The following is a 27,465-nucleotide window of genomic DNA, read 5'->3' on the forward strand; positions in this document are numbered from 1 at the left end:
AAACAACAACAACTTGCTTCAATTGAAAGCAACAAAAAATTTGACAGATCACTCAAAGAATTTCGCAAATAAAGAACAAATCCTTTTTTACATTTTGTGTGTTTTGTTGCCTTTTACATCATACTTTTACATCTTGCATCATAATTTCAATTATGAAATCAAGGGTTACACAAATCCAATTTTTATTGTTGTACAGTCGCTCAGGGTGGAAAGGGGCCATAAGAAGGCTTACTAGTATATCATACCCGGGCCAGGATAACCTTTGATACAGGTGTTTGGACCAGTCCATACTTTAAAGTACTGTACAGGCTTCTCAAGTTTGATTCGAACTTGCTTCGAGTAGGCCGATTGCACTGCTGTCAAAAACTTAAATACCTGATTCGGACATTAGAATCAATGTTGTTACAATTTTTTGTTTGAGGACACAAAGCTCTCTCAACTTCTGGCCTATTTTGCATTGAAATGTTGTTTTTTTTCAGGTGGGTATGACATAAATAAGATACAACGCAGTGTATTCCGCATCACCCCCAGTCCCGGGTGTCCCGACCCTCGAGCTCCCTAGGTCAGATAACTCGACAGGCGGAGGCCGAACTGACCCCAAGTCGGGAGGTACTTTATACGAAATACACCAAGTTGTATTCAATATTTACATACCCTGTTGATATCTGCCGGGCTATGGTAGAAGTTGTCTATGATGGAATCCGAGCCGTTCTCCAACCTCATGGACTGGTGTTGTTTCTCCACAAAGCTCTTGCCATAGTCTTGGGAGATGTACACGTTGCTGGTGGACTGGGCAGTGGCGTGGGGTTCTCTGGCCAGGGCCACAATTAGGTCACTCCCCTCCCCAGCCCAGTGGATGACCAACTGGTGGTGGCTGTCATTCAGGGCACACTGTGGGAATGGGATATATTAGTTACATGTAGTTGATTAGTACCAGCTGACAGAAGATGAACGATTTACATATATACCTGGATGTCTATGATCAGTAGCATTGCTGGGGATACTGTAGACTTAGGCCCAATTTAGACACAGGTTTTCTAGACGTCAGGACTGCTAGGAATTTTAGGGTCTTAGTGAGGATGTTCCAAAATTTCAGCCGACAACTTGTTTGTGTGGTTTGCTGCGGAAACAAAGAAGTAGGTGGGCAGAAGACGAAATAAGCATTTTTGTGGTGGTTTTACATCCACGGTGAAGAGGTTACTACAAATATCGTGAACCTGAAACCACTGCAGAAATTTCAACGTCTACAGTAACTTCTGGATATGGTGCTTAAAACAGGAGTTTTTATTGGTACATTGATGTAGGTATGATGATATTTCAGTTCAATTTCAAAAATAATTCCAGACAGGTATTTATACTTAGTAATCATCATCCATGTAGATGTACTTTGAAGTTTGAGGCACGTGGAATGACAAATATTTCTACCACTCAACTTGATTAGATTTTCCCATGCATAGTATCTGATAATCAAGTCTTGCAAGAAATACACTACTGTATTATGCAAACTATAAGTATATTCAAGTATTACCTTCATGGTCTTATAAAATTATAGACAAACACATAAAAAAGATGTTAAAAGAAAACATTGTTGAGACTGTACTTTCTAGACAGCTAAATAAATGTACAACATGTACATGTATTGTAAGTGCCTTGTTTAATAATTAATAACCTTAGCAATATAAATGTGCCATTAGACAGCATAGTCAATACAAAGCTTGCTATCTTTCACTTCTTTCTGAGCTTCACTTGGATGTACACAGTAATTTGTAATTCAGTAATTTGTGGTGACAACTTCAACTGACAAGGAGGCATGCATGTCTTGTGGTTAAGGTTGTTGACTTTGGGTTTGAATCCCTAGTAGTAGCAGGCCCCAATGTTGTGCCCTTGAGAAAGGCACTTATCACTTTCATGTATTTTTTTACTCAACTCACAACTAAGGTCACAACTATAGCTTTGGTTAGTGATGTTTTCTCGGATGGGACATAAACCTCAAGACTAGTGTTAGAGGAGAGTCACATTCCGAGCACGTTAAAGATCCCACCGCACTTATCGAAAAGAGTAGGGGTCCATCCCAGTATGAATGGATCATACCTTACAGTCTGGTCTTACGCAGGTCTTGTACCTTACTGAACAAAAGTGTTGCGTTATGTAAAAGCAGAACAAACAAAATTTAACTGTGCCTGTCTCAGACTGTTCCCAAATCACTCCTGTCTTTACTGTACGTATACACAATTGCCTGCCGCCACTTCTTCAGCAAATATTAGCAAAGAACCTGTAATGTTTGCAAAGTGTGACTGCTATTATATATCTCCATCGGTCACTGACCTTTGCCAGCACTTTACGTAAGTCATCAGCATCAGCTGCTAACATTAAGTATTATAAACATATGCAGCATTAGCTGCGAAACAAGAAACACCTACAACAAAAAATAAAAACGACAACTGATACGTGTCTACAACAGGCAGAATAGATAGTGTAGTTCATAAATAAACATGAATGTGTATTGCAACATCTTTCCCACAATACAAGGATCTACCCCGAGGGGCAGTTTACAGAATACTGTAGATTCTTTTATTTTTGCATGGACTTAACTTTGTGGTAGAAAACAAAAGGACAAAAGGGGTTTTTCGCCATGTTTCAAGTTTGTGGGTGAAACAAGTCACTGTCTGTAGTACAGAACTTCTGAAGTAATACATTGGGAACGCATATTTGTGGTGTCATGAATTTGCAACAGAGAGGTCTCCATGAAAATGAAACCACCAGAAATGTTCGAAGGTTTACGGTACAGGAGGAACAGGTAGGACCAGTACAAGTCACAAGGCAATGATGTCATGTAGCCTTGTCACAAAAAGCTTTATACGGAACCAAAACCCAAACAACATTTACTTTCAATCAACATTCATATATTTCATACAGGTAGTTCAGGGCCAAAAATACACATACATAAATATGCATTTTTGTACGCCCAAAATTGCATCTGTGCATCGAATTCGACCATGGGTGCACTGAGCAACTAGATATTTTTGTAGGTTAACATACATGTATGTCTAATGTACAAAATACTACTGTACACTACGCAGCATACCGCATATTCTTGACAATTGATTAACTTAAGTATCAGAATATAATGAGAAAATCTTTGCTGTTTTACTTCTTTAGAATTTTGAAGTTAGCTATCAAATACATGTATGGGTTGATTTATTTCATATTGTGCACTCACTTTTTTCCTGCACCTAAATCTTTAGGTTAGGTGCACCTGTATCCCTATTCCTAAAAATAGTAAAATACAAATGAATTTCAAGCCCTGTAGTTCCATGCAGTCTATAAAAACTTTGAAACTATGAAACTTTATTGATAATACAAGCATTACAACATGGTAGACTGGAAAGTCTGCATTGGGTATATAATGTATTTACAAGTCAGCTCACATTAATTTAAAACCATTATCATTATATACATAATTTAGGGTATATCAATTGTGCGATTGAAAAACTCTAGTACATTTTGAATACTATACAACAAAGAAAACGATGCAATGCAGTATAGAGAAGACATGTGCAATTACGATAAAAGTAGACTAATCTAAATCTAAGCCAACATACAATACGAAATTCATGAAAAGTGTCGAGTGATCAACATTGTGGCAATCTAGAAATACTTGGTCAGACTGATTGCACCCATCACGTATTGGTTAATTAAATATTGATGAGTAAGATACTGTTGTCAAGCTTCCTGGCTTTGTGTCAGTTTGAATGCAAACAGTCTCTTGGGTCTTAGTCAACAAATGTTAGAGAACACTTACGATGACATACACAAGCAGCAGTCCAAGAAGAACCAGGCATAGAGAAGTGTTGGGTTTTTTTAGTGCAAAGGGGTACCATAACAAATTTTTGATGGAATGTGTTCAAACTCAAAGATTACAAAAATCATCTAACCAGTGACCACTGACATAAAGTAGGCTGTCAGTATTGTAAAATAAAATGTAACAAAAAAGATCATAACAAGGATCTTGTAATCGTAATTAGCTATCAGGGAAAAAGAATATCTCATTATCACATAAGGAACTTAATGTGATCCATCAAATATACATGCCCCCTGAATGTATTAAAACCTAAAGTAGTAAAGATCAAGTAAAACTAAAGGGTATATTTTCCATTATCATGCAATATGACAAAAACAAAAGTGTTTGTTTTGTGCTGTGTTGGGAATATTGGCCATCCATGTGTTTAATGATTAAATCCTTTGTCACTATATAAGACCTAACAAAAGTACCGGGTACCCATGTACATGTAAGAATCTTGAGCTTGAAGATTTGCAATTTACATGCTATCTTCAAGATTGGCTGAGGCAATTGACGGAGGATGAATCTTTGAGGCACTTTTGACAGGATGCTCCTGTGAAAAAACACAGTATGCCATGCCTAGGATTCCTGTGTTTCTTGTCAACAAGACTTTTTTCACTATTGACAGGATGTTCCAGTCCAGGCTTACTGTCAGTACACATCCTAGTGTCAACAGTAAAGGCTGTCAGGTGCCTATGAGTCATGACAATTAAACAGCTTTCGCACCTACACTACCAAACAATAGCTTCATTAAATAAAAGCTTAAATACAATACAACTATTTCATGGAAATGAGTCATCTGCATGTACAAAAAATGCACATGGAAAGTCCCAGAAATATGTCAGAAAATGTACAGTACTGAAAAATTGTTTTACATTCTGGGATTTTGTACCCCAGAATGCAACAATATGATACTTGATTCCAATTTTTAACTTTTAAGTTCCAAACAGTAAAAAGTTTTAAAATCCCATGGGAGTTACCTACTTTGCGTATTTCAATGCATAGATTTTTCACACAAACGTTTTTCACATGCAACATTTTCATGCGTACAAAACACCACCCCGCATTGCATACAGTGTCAAGTCAAGACTTAATAAAATTTCTGCAAGATGTTACATAAGATCAGATGCTAATATTACCAAAGTAGCGAAATTCTCTTTTTTTGCTAAAAATGTGATGCTGAGTACTACGCCATGTGAATCCAAACACTCCCTCATCCCTTATTCCGAGAAGCTCGCCCGGGTGTCGCAGTTTGGCGACGGGGATGTGAACAAGCCATAATTTTGCCCTTTCCGTGGCCTTTTAGTTTTACTCCAGATCACAGCCCGTACCTGTCTCTTACGAGCACACGTACCATTTACAAAACACCGACAGGGCTCTTTGAGAAGTAGTAAATCAAACAGTTAAACAACCTCTGAGAAGACATGAGTAAATATCATACGTAACCCACAACAATTAAGTGTCTCAGACATAATTTATTTTTGCCAGGTGAATTTTATCTAAATATTGGTGGCTATTATTCTGTGTAGGTTCTAAATTTCCAGAAAAAACAAAATCAAACTATCTTTGTCCGTCTGATAATTCCACACAATGCATATATTTGGACTTGTTGGGGACAGACGTAACATGATATTACAAAAGATCACCTGATCTTAGTTTGTACGTGTGACGAAACAAATTTTAACTTCCTGGTGGGAGCATGGGATTTCAAAAGCGTTCAAAACGCAACAATGAACGAGAACTATTACACAATGGATTGGGAATAAGCTTTAGGAAAGGATGATATTCACGTAGACTGTTTTGCCGGCGTTAATAATGTAGCAGGATCTGGAAAGATGATATTTACGTACCCTGCTGACTTGTGGCAAGGGAGAAGTGTGATCTCTCTTGACGCGGGCAAGAGTCGAGTCCACACCGTCAACATCTTCTACCGGAAAGGAACCGCTGTCTATCTGGTAGAAACCCTTGTCCTGTGCATCCTGCCATATTCTTTTCGGCAAGTGCAAGTTTCTGGACTTGATTCCTGGCCTCAAACTAGTTGAAAACTGTACAAAAACGACAACATACACAAACAGAAACTTCCACACGACCGCCATCTTGGATGTTATGAGACTTGGAATATACCATGGGTAAATTCGGCGAAGGGGTGATTCCTACTCAGGAATGCGTCAAATATAGTAACAGCGTCTAAGATATACACTATACTATTTTCATTGTACTTGATAATTTGTTATCTATTATTGATATTATCATTGGTACAAGTTGATTGCTAAATTCAAGGCATTATTGAAATGTATAAACTATTTCGCCCCCTTAATGTTATCCTAGGTCTCCTTGGTCGCATGATTACATGTATAACACCCACCACAAAGTAGTCCTCAAAGTAGTCTAGTGTATTTGCGTTTATGAACAACGTGAAGTAGTCAATAAATAGATCATATCTTCAACAAATGTATGATTATATGATTTACTTTTGACATTTCCAGTCATGCATGATTAGTTGCCTTTGTTTTCAGGCGGATTGATTTATAGACGCTTTTGTGTGACCCGTCGTGGTGCCAGGTACAAGGTGTGGAATTACGACAGGTGGTAGTTACCCGCCAAAATAATGGCCTCTTTTAGCAGGCTCTGCAATTCAGACTTTTGGGGGGCTTATGATATTTTTTTTTCCGATGGTACAGTATTTCAATTCTATTTTTCAGTTCTCAGACAGTCAGAGGCAGCTCACAAGACACCGAGTGCAATATAATTGGAAAGCCATCAGAACAATCCAAGCACAAAGTTTAGCCCAACTTGTACTGCCTGCTAAGGAGGCTATCAAAGAAACACGCAGTTCAATATTGGCAGATGGCCAGTATGGTTTCGTAACGTTTGCTGTGTCATGAATCTGAAAAGGTTGGGTGTTTTCTTAAGGGCGGGTAAATATTGAAGATAACCATTATACTATTGAATAGCCACCGACTGCTTTTACATCTGTGGAGGGAACAACTAGCAGAACAATTTCAACTAATGAACAAAATGTCACATAAAAAATCTCCAGAAGTAAGTTTTAACGTGTGTGTTTCACGTGAATAAAGCCCAATTGATTTATTAATTGAATTCCTTGATGAAGTAAAGAATTTTATTTTTCTCCGCTTTCTCAACTTTTAGTTTACTAGGTGGAGAAACAGTGTCCGCTGTCTAACGTTAGTTCATAGAATTAGTTAGACCTATAGTTAACTGTTAGTCGCTACTAGACTTCTTTGCGTGCTGAGGCTATGTGGAACCACAAAACAGATGCGAGCGTGCGAATAAAAAAAGTTTTCCAAAACAAATGTGCCTTCATCTACGTGGCCAGGAAGGTTGAACAAATGACTAAACTGTAAACACACAGAGAATGGTATACCAAATAATGGATTCTTCATTTTTGTTTTGTTTTTTCGTCTTCTTCTTTGAGTTTGGCATTCTAGACATTAGTATCCGCTTTCCGAAATATCTTTTTGCAATGTACGACATGTATCTACCCATTTTATAGCTGCTTTGCACGATTTACAGTTTGGTAGAAACCCTTTTTTTGGCAAAGAGTCAGGAGCGACCTTAATAGTATATTTTACGCCCGTTTTTCAATAATTCCCAGAATTGTACAGGAATCCGTCCGCGCAAACTCTGTGGACGCCCGCCTGTCACTCTATACCTTGTTAGTACAGTCTGGCATCCCGGTACGCAGGTCGATGGCTGATGACCTACTCACGTGGTGTCCGATGTCATACTATTGGGATCGTGTCAGGGAGTTCTCGGGACACTGAATCTAGTATTTTAGCTTTGAAAAGGGTTTCCAACCCACCCCAGTTGATCTATTATCACAAGAACTTGCTGAACACCATGCCTCCCTCAAAAAAACCTCTGTGGACACCAAAACTCCAAGCATATAGGAAAATGTTTTAGCAGAACGATAAATAACTTGGTTGCCGCTTGGGCAGTCTACACTGAACGTCTGACGTGGAGGGGTGCGGTGTCGGAAAAACAACAGTTACTCCTCGAAAACACAACGTACAGAGTTGGGTCTGTATGAATGGGCACTACTCAATTGCTGGATTAAAATGGTTCATGTATTTGTTCATTTGTGAATAATTTTTATTTTTGTACTCATACATATGTGGTCATCCTTCTGCCTTGTTCAAAATATTCAAAGAAATAAGACGATAGTCTGCCTTATCCTGATTGATTGTTTTTCACTTTCTTTCAGTTTCAAGAAGCCGACATCTCTCTACAGCTTCCAGGATCTTATTGATGCCATCAAGTTAATGATTCTTGATGTTGCATTTATAGCTTTAACTGATCATACGATTCCCTCTGAGGCATTGTCACAATCTCTCGGTTGATGGTAGGGTGACATCCTGATTGATAATGCTGGTAGGGCGTTGGGGCATCTTGTGAGTGGTGGCTACTTTTTCACGCACTGCTTCAGTTCGTTTCTGTGATGTACACGCCCGGTGTGTGGCTGCTTCAGTTTCTGTGACTGTGTTGATGGCTGAGATTGTATTCGGGGTGGCTGTGAAGCTCATTGTTTCAGAGATCGGGGACTTCCCTGCTTTGATTCTTCTACCACCTGTTGTCCTTTCTGTTTATGTAGTGGTCGGTGGTTGTCGGGGACCTAGACCAGGACATAATTTGCCTTGTGTCGTATCTTGGAGTCCTGAACCAATACAATGGTACAGGGATAGAAAGGAATGCAGGTGGTTGGAGAGCCAGAGTAGTTATGAGCTAACAGGACCAGGGAAATCCCTGATCTCTGAAACACTGAACTATGCAATTACTTCGAATGCAATCCCGGCCATCGACATAGTCACAGAAATCGAATCAGTCATGTATCGTGCCTGTATACTGCAGAAACAGGCTGGAGCCCTGTGTGCATGAGTAGTTGTTGCTCTCGACCCCTCACCAGCAACATTACTCATGGTGTCATCACAATGGACTCAACACATTGCCATCCATCAAGAGATCATGATTCTCTCAACTGATACATGTTTCAGGTAGACAAAGGGGACATTTCTAGGTTGAACCTAGAACTGGAATGACAATAAGAAATCAAGTTAACTCTCTGGCATGGTCCCAGCGGTCTGTAGATGAAGTTCTTGCTAATGACCTTTTATAGAATGCAAAGTGTACAAATTTACAGCAATCATGTATATTACATTGTTCTTTATCATGTAGTTAAGCTAAAGTGGTACATAAGGTCATGCAAACACAGTTTTGTTTGGAAGATAAGAATGTCCTTTGTATCTATATGTGCCGTACTGTAAGCACCGGTAGTTTAATAAATTATGTATATGAACTGTGCTCCGATGGCATCTAAATACGTAGTCTTCAATGTTCTAAATTTTGCTACAAATTGATTTGCTTCTTGTTTTGCAGTCTTTCTAGAAAGGTATTTTTTCTCACTTAGCCTTTAGCTTTGTATTTCGTGTATGTTGGCTTTTCTAGTTCAAGACTGGCCACCTTCTATTAATTGCACTGGAAAGCCATCTTGTCCAAGAAAAATACATAATCTTTGAGATAAGTGTTTAAGTGCTAGTTGTGCCTTTTTGTAACCCATTGTACACTTTACATTCCTCTGTTTTGTCAACAATTACTATCAAATAAACAGTTTGAACCCAAGTGTTTGGTTTATATTTCAGAAAATTTATGCTTTCTTCCTCCCCACCCTCCAACTGGCATGAAATGGATTTCCCTCCAACCTGAGTCACCTGACCTAAATGCATGGTCCCTGTCTTCCAGCTTCGAAAGCTTAAGTCTATGCGAAATGGTTGGTTCCCTTCCCAGATCTTAACCTTGTGTGAAATGGATGATCCGTCCCTTCCCAGACCCTTGTTATCACTAGTAGACTACAGATTCCTGTGGACGAATTCCTGTACAATTTCTAGAATCATTTTCTGTTTACTTAAAATCGTTCCAACAAATTAGAGACAAAGGTGTTTGTATGCCGAAGTAAGGCCACAGCAAGTAAATTTTATGGATGACATCAGCGCGCACATCGATTTTCGCCTGATTTTGAAATAAAAAACAAGATTCATTTTTACCTTTTGGCAATGGTCAACGTACCGAAAATAGTACAATATGTCACAAACTACTGTTAGTTTTATCGCAAAAAAGTTCTAGGTGACGTTTGTACATGTAAAATGGTGAAAATTCTTACAACTGCATTGTGCAACAAGATTTCCACGACCTCATATCTCCATGAACAATTCTATTCATGCAAATGACTTACACATTTGCATAATATATGCTTGGTCATAAACACCTTTATCTAACTTACACATGTTGCAATATTGACAGTCCTATAATTTTCAAATTAGATGAATTATGGTGTTTTTGCATTAATTATGCAAATTAGGAATTTATTTGAATAATTGGTATCTGTTGATGCTCCACACTACATACGTTAAATGTATTTGAGTCCTGATGATGGGAAACACTGCAAATATAGATTTTCCTCATTAGCTATGCAAATCAAGTCAAAATTAGCATAATCTACATTTCATTATGTATATCTCTGTCTAAGCTACCTGCATACTAAGTATCATATTGACAGTCCTATGATTTTCTAATTAAATGAGATATGGTGTTTTGCATTAATTATGCAAATTAGGAATTTCTTTGTATAATTGGTATCTGTTGATGATCCACTTTCCATAAATTACATACGTTACATGTTGTTGAGTCTGATAATGGAAAACACTGCAAATATAGGTTTTCCTCATTAGCTATGCAAATCAAGTCCCAATTAGCATGATTTGCACTTCATTGTGTACATCTCTTTCTAAGCTACCTGCATACATACTGTCATGGAAATCTGTTGTTCCTTTGTTCAGTTATTCTCCTTTCTCCTCACAAACACGCCCCTGCAGTTCCAGAGGAAGCTGCTAGGGGGCCCAAACCTACACCACTTCTTCCTTTCATCACAAGCTATCTGCCACCCAAAAGTCAAGACCACAGCACGCCCAGGTCAAAAGATACAAAAATTGAAGTTCCGCTGCAGTACCAAGGTCACATACCAGAGGGCCCAAAATCGACCTTGAATTTCTGCTTCACAACACCTGCCCACATACCAAATATCATTGTAATCCATCAAGGGGCTCTTGAGTTATGCTGACTGGAGTGGTGCGGAAACACAAACAGACAAACAGACAAACAAACAGACAAACAGACAAACAGACAAACACACCCAAACAATATCTCCATTTTTCATACATTTTTCATGGAGATAATTATTGTGCATGCAAGCTGATATAAGATTGCTCCTCGTCACCAACTTACAGCAAGACACAGTGCAGCCCTCATACCAAACGTGTAATAGGATATAATCTGCAATTGCTGTGCCATTATCATCAACAACGTGTTATGCGATGTGCTGTTCTTGAATGAATTGAACTACTAACAAATTCGATAACAGGGTCAGATGAAATAACTAATGTCATGCGGTTTGAGTAGAATATCTAACTGTCTGTATGTTGAAGACAGAATAAAAAGACGGGGGATTTCTAAGGCACGGCAATTCATACAGGAAAGCAATAGCAGGGCGCTAGAGAACTTCAGTTGAGGAAAAGCGAAGACTTGATTATTTATTCCGTTTATTTAGTTCTTAAAATAATTCCTGTTAGAAAACGGGATAGTTTGAAAAGAAAAGTGAGTAGAGCCAGCAACATGAAGTCACCGTCAGTCTGCCTCATGACTCAGGAGACTCCCGTACCCAGTGTCTCTGCCGTCTCAGATGTGCTATCTGTTGTGAAGTGATATACCGTATATACATACCTCAGTATACATAATGTTCAGTCCCCTCCTATAACCCCTAACCCGGCTACCTACTACTAACAGATGTTTACGATTAAAGCCAGTCTACATCCAACACTCCACCGGTTCAGTTGTCTCTTCTTGAAGCTCCCATAATAGCGAGTAGAAACATAACACTATCCAAACCCGGATCTAGATTCATGATTAAATGATTTTGATGTTGACATCAGTGTTAGTTAGTGTTTTATTGATTACAGGGATAAAAGACTTGCTGTAATACCATGTTTTATCGATTCAGTTCTTCTAACATGCTTTATGGTATCCAAATGTGGATGCCTAATTTTTTTGCCCGCCTTGTTTTTTTTCGCCCACGCGCACTAAATTTGGAGTCTGCAGAGGTTGTCATCCATAAAATTTACATGCTGTGGCCTAATGACTATTATGGGACAATATTTTCTGCTTTTACCATTATGAGATCCGTGGTGTAATTCGTGCAACTCCACAACGGAACATCCAAAAACACCACCACTTTTCAGACCACCGACATTGGTGCAATGTGATGTCGAACTGGACGACCTACTTTGGGAACATTCCAGTGTACTGGGGCCTGGATGGCCCACTTTGGAAACATTCCAATGGACCCACTTTCGACCATTCCAGGGCCTGAGGTCCTGCAGGCTAACATCCTAACATAACAGTAGACTACAAATTCCTGTTAGATTCCTAGAATTCTTGCACACTGCACACAATACCATTAGGCTCGTTCCTAAGGTGTCGCCAGAAACCTCCCCCATCCGCCAGTGGACTCGGCCAATAAAACAAGAAAGATGGCGGAAGCAGATCGCGAGTTTTTTGACAGATCTGGTCTCGCCGCTACAATCGCCAGAAATGTCTGCAATCTTGACGTCCTACTCAACATGGGGTTTCCTAAGGAGAGGGCGTAAGTAGGAAAATCTTTCTCCTTCTTCTAAACCTTCTTTGTAAACGCTGGAATTGGTGTCGGTGTTACTAGTATTTTTGTGGTCAAGTTTCCTGTTCATCCTACTTCCGGGTCACACCAAATGAAAACACGACAGCTGTTGTGCTGTAACTGTAAGTAAGTATGCATTTCATTTTTTAGAATTTACAAGGGATGAATAAATGTTAACTTTTCAGGGTAGCCATACCATCACCTGAAAGCAAAAAGGTCTTTGCTAGTAAAAAGGGAATTTTTATCTGACAAATGAAGATGAAATTTTTGGGGGGTTTCCGGAAAAGGTGAGATAGGCCTGGTGGGGTGGGCTACCTCAGCAGGCTGCTCTTTCCGGGCCCCAAGGCTATGCACGGAGGGCTGGCCTCTAATTGGGATTTCCTTGAGGATTATTAGCGAATGAAACACACACAAACAGAATTGAAGAATTGGAGCAAAGTCCTCTTTAAAATCGACATTGAATGTCTTTCAAATTTCTAACAATGCATGCACAGGGGGACGGATGAAGATTATTAGAACACGAAAGTTAGATGATAACTAAGACATTTAGATATTGAATTGAATTGAATCAAAATGCTATCATGTGAACCTAGACAGAATTTCAGCACTTCCTATTGTCTATAGACACAATGTGTCTTGGGTGATGTTAAAAATGCAATATTTTGATATCTATTCTAAAACATGTTTTGATTAATTTTTCACACCATCTAATGTTCCATGCAGGGAGAAGGCTCTGGCAGCTACAGGGGACAGGAGTGTCCAGCTGGCATCTGATTGGTAAGGCTCAGACAAATAATATAAAGAACACTTGTCAATAACTACTGTTGATTGTTTTATTGTTATTACCAAGGGCAAACTTACATGAGCAGAGGAAAATCACCCTGAATTGTGGAGTTTGTTTATAATTTTGAAAATGAAACAATAGCAAAATTATACACATCACGTACCAGACAATTGATATCAAAAGCACAAAAACTGTACAATACATTCTTGAGGCGAGGGAATCGCAAACCTGGCTTAGTGACAGTTAATATACTAGTAGTAAGTAAACAGTTCCCTATTATGACAGTTCCTTGTTGTGCAGGGTAATGGCCCTGTGTAGAAAGGACTGTTGCAGACATTCGTCCTTGCCCTGGGAACACTCACAGCCTGACTGTTCCTCAACTTCCTGCCAGCTGCAACTTTCTGCCACTGGCATTCTGATTGGTCGATGAAATAACAGCATTTATGCCATCATCTGTTTTCATATGTCAGATGTGCAGTAGTTTATCCCACATAGAAATGTTAGTTTACCTTTACTCATTGTATAGACTATAACCTATATTTGTTGGTCTTGGAAATGGGTTATTGAGGGAGTTTGTTAAATGCAACATTGGTAATACAAATACTACCAGAATTGCTAGATTGAGAGACTTCATTGTTCAGAAAACTATGTGTTTGAAGATGATTAGGTAAAAAAGTTCCATCGCTTGTTGCAACAGTCTGAGCGCGTCGTGGGATAATTGCACTACAGGCTTGTTCGCTGGAACATCAGACAAATGTCTTGTGTTTTCCGCACTTTTGTCCTTTGATGCACTTACATTTTCAACTCTGAGGTTCTCAACCTTTTGTGACCATCTATTAACATAATTCCAGGTACATGATTCGGCCACCCTGAAAAGATACATCCAAATAGATCTCCAACCCAATCCCCTAGTATGATACACTCCTATATATCTTCATCCTCTTAAGCATTCAGAGGAGTAATGACTCCGGTAAACATCTAGGTCCTCCTCCCTCAAACATGTCCAATAAAGGTTTCAGTTAGACTCTGTTAATTGTAAGAACTCCCAACAAAGGCGTTTTTGATGATTGATCACACTTAAAGCTTAGAGTCCAATCGCAGGTTAGGAAAAGAAATTCTAATAAGTTGTCTTAATTGTGTTCAGCAGGAAGCGGATGTGACATTTGTCTTATAAACTAGCAAACAACCATGTAGTGTGATTCTCCCATGACAGCCTCAGACAAATAAGGGATGAAGAATTTTTGACGTCGTCATCTTCAAATGAATGGTTATCGAAGCTTTTCAGACAGTGTTCTAACTACGTTAGTCTGTCAAGTTTGCATAATTCTGTCGGTTTTGCTGATAACACATCTATCGGCCTGTATCAGCTGGGACCAAACAAGACGTAAATTCTTCACTCCACATTGCCCTATCAAGCATCGTTTTTTGGCGATGCCTCAGGGGCAAGCCTAATGGTATAGTATTGTGTGCAGTTTGCAAGAATTCTAGGAATTGTACAGAAATTTTTAAGCCAAAAATGTTTGGAATGCTAGTCAGCAGTACAAAGTGGGTCATGCAGCTCCCCCTCCCCTCCCCTTGACAGGCAGCCACATGTGTTGAAGCTGCACTATGTAAGATTTGGTCAATACAGAAAGTCATTTTTTCTACCATTTCTTTACATAGTCATCATCATCATCATCGTTCTTCCTCTTTCGAGGTGCAGCAAGAGTCTTTACATAGTATGTTGAATAAACATTGTAGAATGACATACCAGTATTCAGGAAGGAATGTTTCAACATCATTGCACCAAATGAACCAGTTTTAAAACTGAACTTTCAAAGCTAGTTGGCAGTTGGGGCAGTGTGGCCACACAGGCTTATCACCCCAACTGCCCAGCGGGGTGCCTGATTACAGTTAACCAGTTTCTGCCAAACGTCCTTATCAGAGTTCTAGCAGTTTTGAACGGGAAAAATCCACTTCATCAGTTCCCTACAAACTTGGGTAACATATTTTATCCTCATTCAAAAAGATATGATTGTTTCTGAAGAAGATGATCTTCATAACATCAGCTGTTATCTAGATCCACTGAAGTGTCGCTAAGTAATTAGCCTACCCAGGGGTCCTGCCAGTGTGCAGGAAGTTGTCGTTTACAAACATTAGGCTTTACATGTAGGTTGAGGTGGTGTCACAGACTTTTGCATAGTGCAGCTTTAACCAGATGTGTCAGGCTTATGTATACATGACCACTCAGATCTACAGTAATATTGTTCTTTTCTAAAACAGTGTGTGGCTGTTGTTTTTAGATGTCTTAGTGCTGATCCTTACAACTATAGCATTTAATGTCTCTCTTCTGGGAACGGGTCATAACTGCATCAAGTCTGTACTGATAAAGATTGTGCACACACTGCTTCAATTACATTGTACCTATACAAGCATCTAAAAACATTGTAACAGCAACACAGTTTGTGTGTATTTGTCCAGCATTGATCAGCCCTTTTCATTAGAAATCCTGTATGAACAGCACCACCTATCAGTGCCCTGAGCAGGGTACAGTTACTGTAAAAATTAAAACAGCTACAATAACCATCGCCATGGCAATGTCTTTTTATCATTGCCAATCTTGTTCTAAGTGTTCATATTCAAATCCAGTATCTCTGATTAAAGTGTCAGTAGTGGCCATTTATGTAACTTGGCGGATTAATGTTAAGGTTATGTATTTTTTTTCTCCAGGATCTTCGCCCATGTTGATGACAGCAGCCTGGATGAAGATGTCCCAAGGGAATATGTGCTCTTCGCCTGTCCGACAGGGCCGCTAGTCACCCAGCTGGAGGAGTACTCCGAGAAAACCCTGGTGCATTGTGGGAGGAATGGATCCCACAACTCGTTCCCTCACGTCACACTATGTTCCTTTTTCTCGGTAAACCAACAATTCTGCATTCAACACAGTTTTCTCTGATTATTTGTTCAAATCATTGTAGTGCCTAGTAGCACTAGTTTCCTTGCTGTTTCAGTAGCAGGTACATTATTATGTACAATACTAGCCCAACTGTATAATACGGAGTATAGAGCATCTACAGTCTCAACACGGTGTCAGAAGTGGGATCATTCGAGATCACATTCGCTTTCTTTCACTTTCACCAGGTCTCAGACGCCACCGTCCCAAAGGTGGTACATGCAGTGTTAACAACGGCAGGCAGAGTTAGGGGCATGGAGGTCCCGGCAAAGGTGTCCCTGGACTTCTACTCCTCCAGCAGTTTTGTGGGTCTGTTTGTGGATGACAGGAGTGCAGCATTCCTGAGGAATGTCAGCCAGGAGTTTGCCAGTGAAGTCTTGAAGACAACAGGTTATTACTATTATTGTATGCCTCATATTAATTTTGTACATGAAGTAAAGTGCAATTACCACCAAACTTTGAAAATAGTACATGCTGCTTTCTCTGCTTAGCACTCAACATATGAGAGTATGGCAGTTAAAGACACACCGCTACAAAAGTTGAAACAGAGATGGATGCCGCCCTATGCACCATCTGGTGCGGGAAGGTACTTTGTCAACCTAACTTTGGTCCTTCTCATGTTGATTTGACCTGAAGCCTAGACGTCATTTGACCAGAGGGGATCTGACGTCAGCAACAGATTGAGTGATGATGTAGGCTGATAAGGGTCATTATAATCTTTAAAAGGACCAGAAGACTTTGTCAAAACTGGAAATTGCATTCCTTTGTGTATGGAAATAGCATGCAAATTTATCAGTTACAATATGTCTTTGTGATTTGTCTGTGCCTGGCAATGAATAATGGACATTTTCTTTGTGCATGAACCTCAAGTTAGAAACTTACCTGTGCTGAGTCTGCTCAGATAAAGTAGATTTTTTAAAGAATCAAATGTTTTTAGGTTACAGAATTAAAGTGAATGTGTTACCAATGACACTAAAAATATTTACCAGCAGAGGGTACTATATTTTCCAGGGCACTTTATGCTGGACAGTCTTATGCTTGAAACCAAAGATTGAAATAGTAGTACTGCAGTACTGTAGAAAGCCGCGAGGAGGCCATTATCAAACTTTACTCGTTTTCTGGACCCCTACCCACCTGCCAAATATCATAAAGATCCATGTACAGCTTCTCAACTTATGCTGTTCTCAAACACACTAACATACACAAACACAGACAAACAGCAGCAAAAGAACCTTCTTGGCAAAAGGTAAAGATGCTACTTTGTGAAATGCTGACTTACAGCCTTGTTAATGGTGACTTCCCAGGAATCGAGGTGAAGGCACATAAGAAGCAGCTACACATCACCTTAGCCTACCAGTTCAACCCAAGTCAGCAGAAGAAGCTGGAGGAGTTAGCCAAGGACATCGACACCTCCATGCCTGCCCAGTGGGACCTCAGGCTCTACTCACGAGACACCAGAAGAGCTAAGTCAGACGTACGTTCTTAAGATATGTTACTGAATCCCTCTGTGAGTATTCATCAGTTTGGTACAACAATTCAACATATAATGTAGTTTTCATTGGTACACAAGCCTATTTTTTCTGTGACAACTTTTCAGCAATCTGCTGCTCTGCTACAAGTACCTTCATCAAGGAAACAAAAATGCTTTCAACATTCACATGATGACAGAGAGAAAGTTGATATTGCCCAGATGAAGAAAGCTGTGCATCTGCTAAAACATTGGTAAAGAAAAATAGGGTTGTGTATCAAAGAAAACTATGTTAAACATGTTACTTTCTGTTGACAACTATTCGAATGCTAATATTTTGATGTTTGATAAGTTCCATGTTGTACATTTCTCAGCTTTTAGGAGGTATATTATGTGGATGTTTTTTTCTTGTGTGTTGATGAACAGCTACAACTTTGCTAAATCCATGAAAATGGAGGTAATTCATTTTTTGGATATGTTTGTTTGTTTGTCTTGGTGTGTGTACAAGTTTGTTCCCACTGGCCTGGGTCCAAGTTTGTTCCTGGGCTGAGTTGTATCTGGAGACTGGCAGGATGCAAGGTTGAGCTGGCCTGGGTCTAAATTTCTTTGGCAGGCTGGCAGGAAGTGAACATCGGCATATCACTAAAAGTCAGGAACCCGAGGATGGAGTGTGCCCGAGAGTGATCAAAGCATGTAGTGTGTGTGTTAAGGTTAGACATGTAATGTGTGAATGGACATGGTTGTGTTATGTTACATCTTGTCAAGAAATTTACACAATATTGATTCTTGTTGTTTCTGCCATCTTTAGGTGCTGAGGGTTGTCCATCCTCTACCCCCCTCCAATGATGATGAGCTAGAACTTGTCAGGTACAGTTGTGTGTAGCATGGATATTGTCCAGTGGTTAGTGACCCTCCCTTTGGACCAAAAGGTCTTGAGTTCAAATCCCGGCTGCTGTAGCTCACCCAACATGCACGGTACTGTAAAGGGTCGCAATCCTTGGACGGGACATTAACATTTAGAGTTTAGATTCTAAGTCAACAACCCTAACTAGAAGACCACCTTGCAGCCTTATTAACCACCTCTTTTTTTACCGTCAGAGGAGACTACATCTACCTGGAGCCTGATGAACTGGTGAGCAGTAGTGACGGATGGCTGAGGGGTGTGTCCTGGCTGACTGGGTGTGCAGGGCTCTTCCCAGGAAACTACACGGAAAAAGCAGCTGAGACGGACACATGGACTCTGCACAGGTCAGCAGCAAGTTGTGGTATTGTAAGAGATGAGGAGATACAAAAAAGTCCACACTCGTTTACGTTTTGTAATCGATTAATTTTATTTGAATATGAGAACACATAGTATTACATGTATACTAATGATAATATATTATTAAGAGTATCAGCCATTGATGTTCAAACTTACCAGTTCAGATCAGAATAACAACTAATGAGTACTCTCCAAGCAGAGCTAGGGTTTCGGCTGGTTTTTGACGTGTTTTTAGGCGTTTTTGTCATGCCTTCTACTTTGTCATCGTTTTTGTTGTGTTGGGTTGGCGACACAACAAAAACGATGACAAAGTAGAAGGCATGACAAAAACGCCTAAAAACACGTCAAAAACCAGCCGAAACCCTAGCTCTGCTTGGAGAGTACTAATGAGTACATTTGTGTAATCATTGGATGTTCCCCGCACTGCCCTCCCCCATTACAATCTTCTCCCCAACCATGGCATTTGCCCTCAAATGCTTGTCTACATGGTTTAAGATAGATAAAGACATGAAGCAATACAATAAGATTTTACATTGAATCATGAATTAAACTAATTGGATGTCCACTAAACCCAAACATACTTGTTGCCAGGGGAATTATAATGCACAGATTGAGTTTCCTATCAAATTGGATGTCAACCCATATAATGGGTAAGCCACACTACCTCTAATAGACCAATTTGAACGACACAAACTAATCTCCTCATGGGGGGGATTTTATACACAAACTGTCACGTCATCGCACGCTTTCGAATGCGTTCGAACGACATTCCCCAAACCTGAAGGAGGCAGGTGTTGGATTACAATCTGACTGATTTATGACAGAAAAGTACAAAATAAACCATTTTTTCTGTTTCTGCAAGTGAGGAATGGGAATAGCCATCAACATTGTATAGCAATATGCAGAAACGTTTGGCAGATCGGGGGAAGGTAATACCTGCGAGAAGCTGGGCTCCGTGAAACCCTCCGGGGTTTGGGGAAAGTCGTTCGACCGTATTCCATTCTTAACGGACATGCTTGATGACATAGACAATTTGCGTATAAAATCCTCCCTATGACGAAATTAGTTTGTGTCATTCAAATTGGTCTATCAACCCAACCCCCAAGTATTACTACTTGTCAACTGAAGGCTGTATTACAGTCTTGAAACATTGAGATCACGATGTCTGAGAAGGAGAAAATGATAGAAACAAAACCATTCAAAGATTTCATCTGGCAAGAAAACAGCTTTACAGTACTATAATTTCCTGTTTTGGGTTGATAAATATCAATAATGCATGTAGATGTCTGTTCAGTATTCAGATTGCACTGTCAGTCATTACATTCTCTACATTGCATACCAGCCAGTGACACAACACAAGACAAAAGACACACACAGCATATAATAGAACATTGCAGTATACAAGGGTTAGTACGACCACTGAGGGGACTGATGAAATCTGATCTACATTGTATGTACTAGTACATGTGTACATGTAGACAGGTGGTCACTATAGACAGGATTTTTAATGCTTGTGTCAACAGAAAAAATTCTCTAAGGGACAACCAAAAAGTCACATTGGCCAGGTAGTCCTTATGTAGAGGTCAAAGAAGTCACCGGGCATGATTTATGCACAGTATACACAGTACCGTAGTAAACTTTTTGAATATGGTAACAAATGTTGCTACAGCAATTCATATAGTGATGCCAGGTCAAGAAGTGTTTTTTTCCTGTTATGTTTCAGATGTGTCCCTGTCATTTCGCTCCGAGGATCATCAACGAAATGTACCACCAGGGCTTCAGCCCCGCCATTGTCCCCCACCCAGCTTCCACCGCTTCCCAGTGAACCTCCCACCAGCAGGGCACCTGTACCTGAGAAGAGAAATGGGCCATCAAAACCTCCTCTGGAAGAGCTGTATTCCCAGGTATTTGTTACCTGCGCCAGAAGGTTACAAAGACAACTATATAACATGATAACATAAGGATACACACACACACACACACGCTTGCTATGTAAATGTATTTTCAAGTTCCCCCCATTTTCTATAGTGACTACTTGAATTGTTTCTTTTTCGTGCAATGTTTTCTTCCTGATGCTTGAAATTATTAACAAATGGGATAAATCTATATAAAGAAAAACTACACGACTCACGATTTTCAAAAATGTATACCTTACCCAAAAGAATGATAAGATTACACAGTAAAGGTGCTGTTTCAGAGTGATCCCCCAACAGAATATTCATTGGATTATTAATATTGAGATAAAGCCCTGTTGTTTTGTTTAACGATGGACGGTAGTTTCAAATTGCAATATTACAGTATCAGCAGGACTAGAGAGAAAATATAACATTTACATGTATAGCATAAGTGACAAAAGTTATCTATGATATTGGCAGAATAACAAAAAAAAAATGGTGTCTTGTCTTGCCAGATTGGTTTCAATTCACTCCCGGTATTAGCTGAACTAATGTTACTTGACATTGTATACTCCCTTAAAAGACTTGATTCATGTCACTTTAGATCAATGGATTGACTTAAAACTCAGGATTTGTAAATTGGAGACCACCCTAGCTAACACATTTCTGGCACATCAAGATAACTATTTTTGATTCCCATGTATTTCCATGTACTTGTTTGTCTGCAATTAGCCTTCAGGCATGAACTTGCAGTAAAGTTATTTTATCAAGTTGTGTTTTTACCCTTCAGGTCCAGAAGTCCAGGCCCGTCAGTAACAGTAAGATCCCCCCAGCTCCTGCCACACCTCGCCAGCTCTACATCGTCAGACATGGGGAGAGGGTAGACGTCGTGTTTGGGAAGAGATGGATGAACTCCTGTTTTGTGAACGGTAAATGATGCCCAGTCCATGTACACAGGACTGTCTCCAGCACCCGTCCCTCCATCTTGGAATAGAAATTTTCCTGTTGGTGCGTGGTACAAAAATTTGACCCCATCTGTCCAAAAAATGTGGATTTCATGAGATGAGACTGATGAAAATGTATTTTCAGAAGTTCAAGACGACAGATTTAACAACAAAAGTCATCAAAATGGGCTCCCAAACAATGATTAGAGATGGGACAGAAACAAATTCAAAGCTGGAGACAGCCCTGCACATACAGTCAAACCTGGCCAGCCAACAACCTGGCACAGCCAACCACCCCCTGTCATAGACTACCGGAACATAATTGAAACAGTCCCATTCAATTTTACACCGTTAAGACCTTCTGCGCTGCCAACCAATCATTTTACCCTACCAGTAACCACTTTTTTGTTGTTTTCAACAACAAAAATTGATTGACAGTACTGTAGCACCTAGCCCAGCAGTGGCCATGTTTAAATGAGGATTTCTGCACTGTCTGTAGATTGAAATTCCTTTGTGTTTTATGTTTGCAGTTGAAACAATTCTGTAGTACAGTGATTTAATTAAAGATCGAAAAAGTCATCTTCGGGAAAACGGAGAAAACGAAACCTTTGCACACATTTAAAGATTTACAGTTATTTTCAATTATCATCCTTGAAAACAGCAAAAACAACTATCTGTTTTATGAGACATTTAAAGTTTGTGGTTAGATAGCAATGTCTGATGTACAGATATCTTGTTTGTTCACTGACAGGTGAATACAGTCAGAAGGACCTGAACCTTCCCAGAAAACTACCCAGCAGAGAAGGCAGCCCTTTGAGTTTTGCAGAGGACAGCCCTCTAACTGAGATGGGCTGGTTCCAGGCACGACTTACAGGTACCTGTCCTTACATGAATGAGCTGTCTGCCTGCAGAAGAAGGTCTTGATGCCTTTTGTCCAAAATCATGTGAAAGTTCCGTTGATGAAGCCTAAACATTGTAAGCTTGTATGATATTACTAAGACTTCTCAGGAGATACTATGAATAAAGTGAGAAGTTAACAAATATTTCACTGACTCCGAGGTATTTGAGCTCTTTGATTCCTTGTTTGATGATGAAAATTTTTTTCCAAACAGGTGAGGCTATGAAGAGAGCAGGTGTGCACATCCGCCAGGTGTACTCCTCCCCATCTCTCAGGTGTGTGCAGACTGCTGATGCCATACTGGATGGTAGGTGCTTTTTTCTGTTTTTCGCGATATGTAAAATCACTTTCTTTTGTAAAAGGGGGTCGTTTATGTTTTCACTTGCTGTCACATGATACTGATCCACCCAGTGTTTATATAGTTAAAATCCTTTCCACACCTTTTGGTGTATACCTCCATTTCTATAGCCCTTCCAGGCCACTACAGCAAGGGACCACCTACTGGTTGTGGTGTGTACTTAACTCCCATACCATTTCTCTAAATGATAAGCAGAGAAAGCAGCAAGAGGGCCACTTGCCAATAATGGCTATGTGCAGTTATGATGAATTGAATATAAATTCATTGGGAATATTTTGGAGACAAAATTTTGCTTTAGATAGAAAGCAAAACATCAAATGTGTGTATTCTCATTAAACCCAATGGTTAAGCCTAACTCATGAATGAGACCCTATTCTGGTTTCAGCTCTAGGGCTCAAGCCAGCCATGCAGATCCATGTTGAGCCGGGTCTGTTTGAGTGGTTTCACTTCTACAAGACCAGCGGGCTCCCAAAGTTAATGACAATGAAGGAGTTTCTGGACTTTGGCCTGAATGTAGACGCCACCTATCACCCCATTGTTCCAGTATCGGACTGGTCTTTCACCGAGGATATAGCACAATACTACCGGCGTAACCACGCTGTTGTCAAGTCAGTCCTGGGATCCACAGGTCAGCATATTCATCTATGTGTACGGTATTTTCAATGTGTTTGTTTATCTGTTTGTTTGTGTTTCTGCAGTTCTTTTCATATGTAATACATAATTATTATATGTACATGTTGGACTGTCTCACCACAGAGTGGCAGGATGTGAAGGACAAGTGCTGTGGGAGTGTTACAAAGTACAGTTCATGATTGGTAAAATAAGCCATTTATCAACCTCATGTTACAGTTGACAGCCATTCCAGGTCATGGGGTCAATGGAAGAGGCTACTTATTCGCAGGGAGGTAGTCTGGAAGGATAGGTGTGAAAAAATGTGAATTGATTTTGATAATATTAGTATTTATTTTGCTTTCTGTACAAGTTACTTGGACTGAATTTTGCTGTAGAAGGGGAAAGGAATTTTTCATGGTTCGCGGTTGAAACTATTCTATAGTACAGCAGTAATACATTGGAAATGCATATTCGCGGTGAATTCTCAGTGGAGATGTCACTGCGATAACCCACAAAAATAAAACCACCGCAAACATTTTGAGATTCACAGTACTTCCATTTGATACCAACCTTGTACCGATTCTCAGAGGGTAACACACTGATCTGCGCACACGCGGGCTCGCTGGACAGCTGCTCGCGCCACCTGCAGGGGCTGTCCGCACGGACGCAGCGGGAGGCGGTCAAGCTGATGGTGAAGATACCATACTGCGGCATGGCGGTGTACCAGGAGGTGAAGGAGGCTGGAATCTGGGACCAGGTGGAGCCCCCCATACCCACCCTCACACACTCACCCAACCACAAGTTTGACTGGAGGGTGCTGCAGTCATAAAGTCACCTGCCAGGGGTCACTATTATACCAGTATTCATATATCAGTATTTGTGCCTGTCCTGAAGCAAAGAATCAATCTAACCTGTAGCCCCAACCAACCTTCGTCAAAATGTAGAAAAGCAAAATAAAAACATCAAAATGCAAATATTTGATGGGCATGCAGCCATCATTGGTTGAGATGAGTTTATATTACCCCGCAAGTTTATATGAACTAACGCTAACTTCCTAAAATATTGGTACATGTACAACATGTAAAACTGCAATAAGAGTCTATGATATATCTATATCTACATGTATATGAAAACATAATATCATGTTACATAATCATCTGAAAGAAATTCATTTTGTAATGGTTGTCAAAGATATCCACAAAGGGATTAGCTATTGCAATCCTTATTGTCAAGACATGATGTGAATGCCACATGTACATGACACAAAGTATGGTTATGGATTTTTTTTTGAGGGACCTTGACTGCTTTTCTTATCAGATATCTTGTACCCAAATTTTAGCTTCATGGATCTTTCATGTTATTTTTGTAGGGCTATGATATCTAAATCTTTATGGTTTTTATCTTTTTTTTTTGTCATGAGAGTGTTACCTTTCAGACTGTTATGGACAAGGTATATATGGACATTTGTAGACCTCTGTATATTCTGGTATATGGAATGATTGTTCGAGCTATCCAAATAAATGGGACTAATCAAGTGTAAATAGATCTTAATGAGTTAACTTGGAGTAAACATTTTGGTAAATGGTGCCATAATATCACAAATATTCCACTTCCATATTAGATATGATTGTTATAAAGCAACTTCTGTGTCATCTGTTATCATTTACATGTTTTACAATGAAATCATTTCTGACCAAAATGGATTTTAGAGAGAAATTCATTATCATTCCAGTGCCATGGTTTTAAGACCAATTCTTAGAAAAGCATTTTCTTTTTTTCCACATTGGTCTGTTGAAGAATATCTAACGTCCTCCCGCACCAGACGGCGCATAGGGTGGCGCCCATCTTCGTTTCGGCAGCCCTTCGGCCACAGAACTTTGTGCAATCACTACAGCAGGGGGCTAGTCCACTGGTAGTGGTGTGTGTTAAACTACCATACTCTTTCCCAAATGCTGAGTACTAAGCAGAGAAAGCAGTATGTTCCATTTTTAAAGTCTTTGGTATGACTCGGCCAGGGTTCAAACTCACGACCTACCATATGCAAGGTGACCACTCCACCCACTAGGCCATTGCACCGGTTTTTCTGTTGAAGAATAGCTGGGGAAAAGTTGTACATACATTTTCTACTACTTTTGACCATATCATGTTCCTACAAAAGCTTTGCACATATTATTGCAAGCTAACGATGGTATATATTTTATACGTGCTTAAACAGACAGTGTTGTTGCCTCTGTACATGCTCAAGATGGGTGCAACTATAGAAGATACATGTATTATGGAAAATATGATGATGGCAATGTATTCTTTTATGCATTTATTCTTAAACATGAATCTTTAGACATCTGTCATACTATCTTATGGCAATGAAAGCAAAATTCCGATGAAAGTGATATTCATGATTACTATTAATGCTTTAAATTTTACTGTGTTTTAATTTTGCGGTTGAAACAATTCTGTTGTACAGTAGTAATTCATTGGAAATGCATACTCGCAGTGTCATCAATTTGTGTTTGAGAGGTCACCACAATAACAGCAAAAATAGAATAACTCTGAAAGTTTGAAGACTTAAAATAAGTTAATGAGGGTTTGCAATGATGCATTCTAATTGTACAATAGTCTGCAGGTGTGGAATGCATATAATCCTGAAAGTGTCCATAGACTAAATATATTGAAATGCAGAATCAGCTGAAAAAAGATATTCTTAGTTACAATTGTAATATCATCTGTTTGCATTTTTATCCGCTGCCACTTGCAAAAGGTATTCTATTAAACAACGGATAAAGTTGGTTTTGTTTGGTTTCCTTGTGTGCGTGTGGTGCTTAGCTACGACAGAAATATTACTGCAATGGAATTGGAAAATGATTTTGATTGGAGTGACCTGTTTTCAGCACAAATTATAGGCCTGGCTAGTCTTGTGTTCAGCAGGTCTGTCTGGTCATGCGTGACTGGTGTTCAGCACCAAGGACAGACCTGACTTGTTGTGTGTGACTGGTGTTCAGCACCAAGGACAGGCCTGATTGGTTGTGTGTGGCTGTTATTCAGCAGCAAGTACAGGCCAAAACTGCCATGTGTGGCTGGTGTTCAGCACCAAGGACAGGTCTGACTGGCTGTGTGTGGCTGGTGTTCAGCACCAAGGACAGGCCTTACTAGTTGTGTGTGACTGGTGTTCAGAACCAAGGACAGGCCTGATTGGTTGTGTGTGGCTGTTATTCAGCACCAAGGACAGGCCCAAACTGCTGTGTCTGACTGGTGTTCAGCACCAAGGACGGGACTTATTGTGTGTGGCTGGTATTCAACACCAAGGACAGGCCTTACTGGTTGTGTGTGACTGGTGTTCAGCACCAAGAACAGGACTGACTGGTTGTGTTTGACTTGTGTTCAGCATCAAGAACAGTCCTGTCTGGTCATGTGTGACTGGTGTTCAGTATCAAGGACGGGACTGACTGGTTGTATTGACTGGTGTTCAGCACCAAGGACAGGCCTGACTAGTCAAGTTTGATGTGGTATTCAGCACTAAGGACAGACCTGGATGGTTTTATGTGACTGTTGTTCAGCACCAAGGACAGCTATGACTGGTGGGACTGGTGTTCAGCACCAAGGACAGGTCTGACTTGTCAAATTTGATGGTGTTTAGCACTAAGGACAGTCCTGCCTGGTTGTGTGTGACTGGTGTTTACCACCAAGGACCGGTCTGACTGGTGTTCAGCACAAAGGACAGGTCTGACTGGTGAG

General features: G+C 39.9%; 2 protein-coding genes across 3 annotated transcripts in view; one reads left to right on the plus strand and one right to left on the minus strand.

Annotated features, from left to right (window-relative positions):
• The window catches only part of LOC136432218 (sortilin-related receptor-like), a 48,481-nt gene extending 42,521 nt beyond the window's left edge, over positions 1-5,960 (minus strand). For both annotated transcript variants that reach the window (XM_066423274.1, XM_066423273.1), the window contains exons 1-2: positions 5,692-5,960; positions 655-891 (exon numbers count right to left, since the gene is read on the minus strand). In XM_066423274.1, the coding sequence (XP_066279371.1) occupies positions 655-891; positions 5,692-5,937 (483 nt within the window). In that variant the 5' untranslated portion in view covers positions 5,938-5,960. The remainder of the gene's footprint in view (positions 1-654; positions 892-5,691) is intronic.
• Positions 5,961-12,408: 6,448 nt separating this feature from the next.
• LOC136432219 (ubiquitin-associated and SH3 domain-containing protein B-like) lies at positions 12,409-26,519 on the plus strand. Its single transcript, XM_066423275.1, has 13 exons — positions 12,409-12,551; positions 13,305-13,358; positions 16,075-16,261; positions 16,486-16,687; positions 17,602-17,771; positions 18,574-18,632; positions 18,864-19,013; positions 20,750-20,930; positions 21,712-21,850; positions 22,617-22,739; positions 22,978-23,070; positions 23,507-23,749; positions 24,321-26,519. Exons 1-13 carry the CDS (start codon positions 12,439-12,441, stop codon positions 24,560-24,562), a joined length of 1,956 nt encoding a protein of 651 aa, XP_066279372.1. The 5' UTR covers positions 12,409-12,438; the 3' UTR covers positions 24,563-26,519.
• Positions 26,520-27,465: the final 946 nt, after the last annotated feature.

The sequence above is a fragment of the Branchiostoma lanceolatum genome, chromosome 4 (assembly GCF_035083965.1).
Source record: "Branchiostoma lanceolatum isolate klBraLanc5 chromosome 4, klBraLanc5.hap2, whole genome shotgun sequence".
Classification (NCBI taxonomy): domain Eukaryota; kingdom Metazoa; phylum Chordata; class Leptocardii; order Amphioxiformes; family Branchiostomatidae; genus Branchiostoma; species Branchiostoma lanceolatum.

Excerpts from the sequence above, each read along its gene's own strand:
- LOC136432219 (XM_066423275.1), top strand. The coding sequence starts at position 12,439 with ATGGCGGAAGCAGATCGCGAGTTTTTTGACAGATCTGGTCTCGCCGCT. Across the intron at positions 22,740-22,977 it reads GTTCCAGGCACGACTTACAG|GTGAGGCTATGAAGAGAGCA; the intron begins GTACCTGTCCTT and ends TTTTCCAAACAG. Across the intron at positions 23,750-24,320 it reads GTCAGTCCTGGGATCCACAG|AGGGTAACACACTGATCTGC; the intron begins GTCAGCATATTC and ends ACCGATTCTCAG.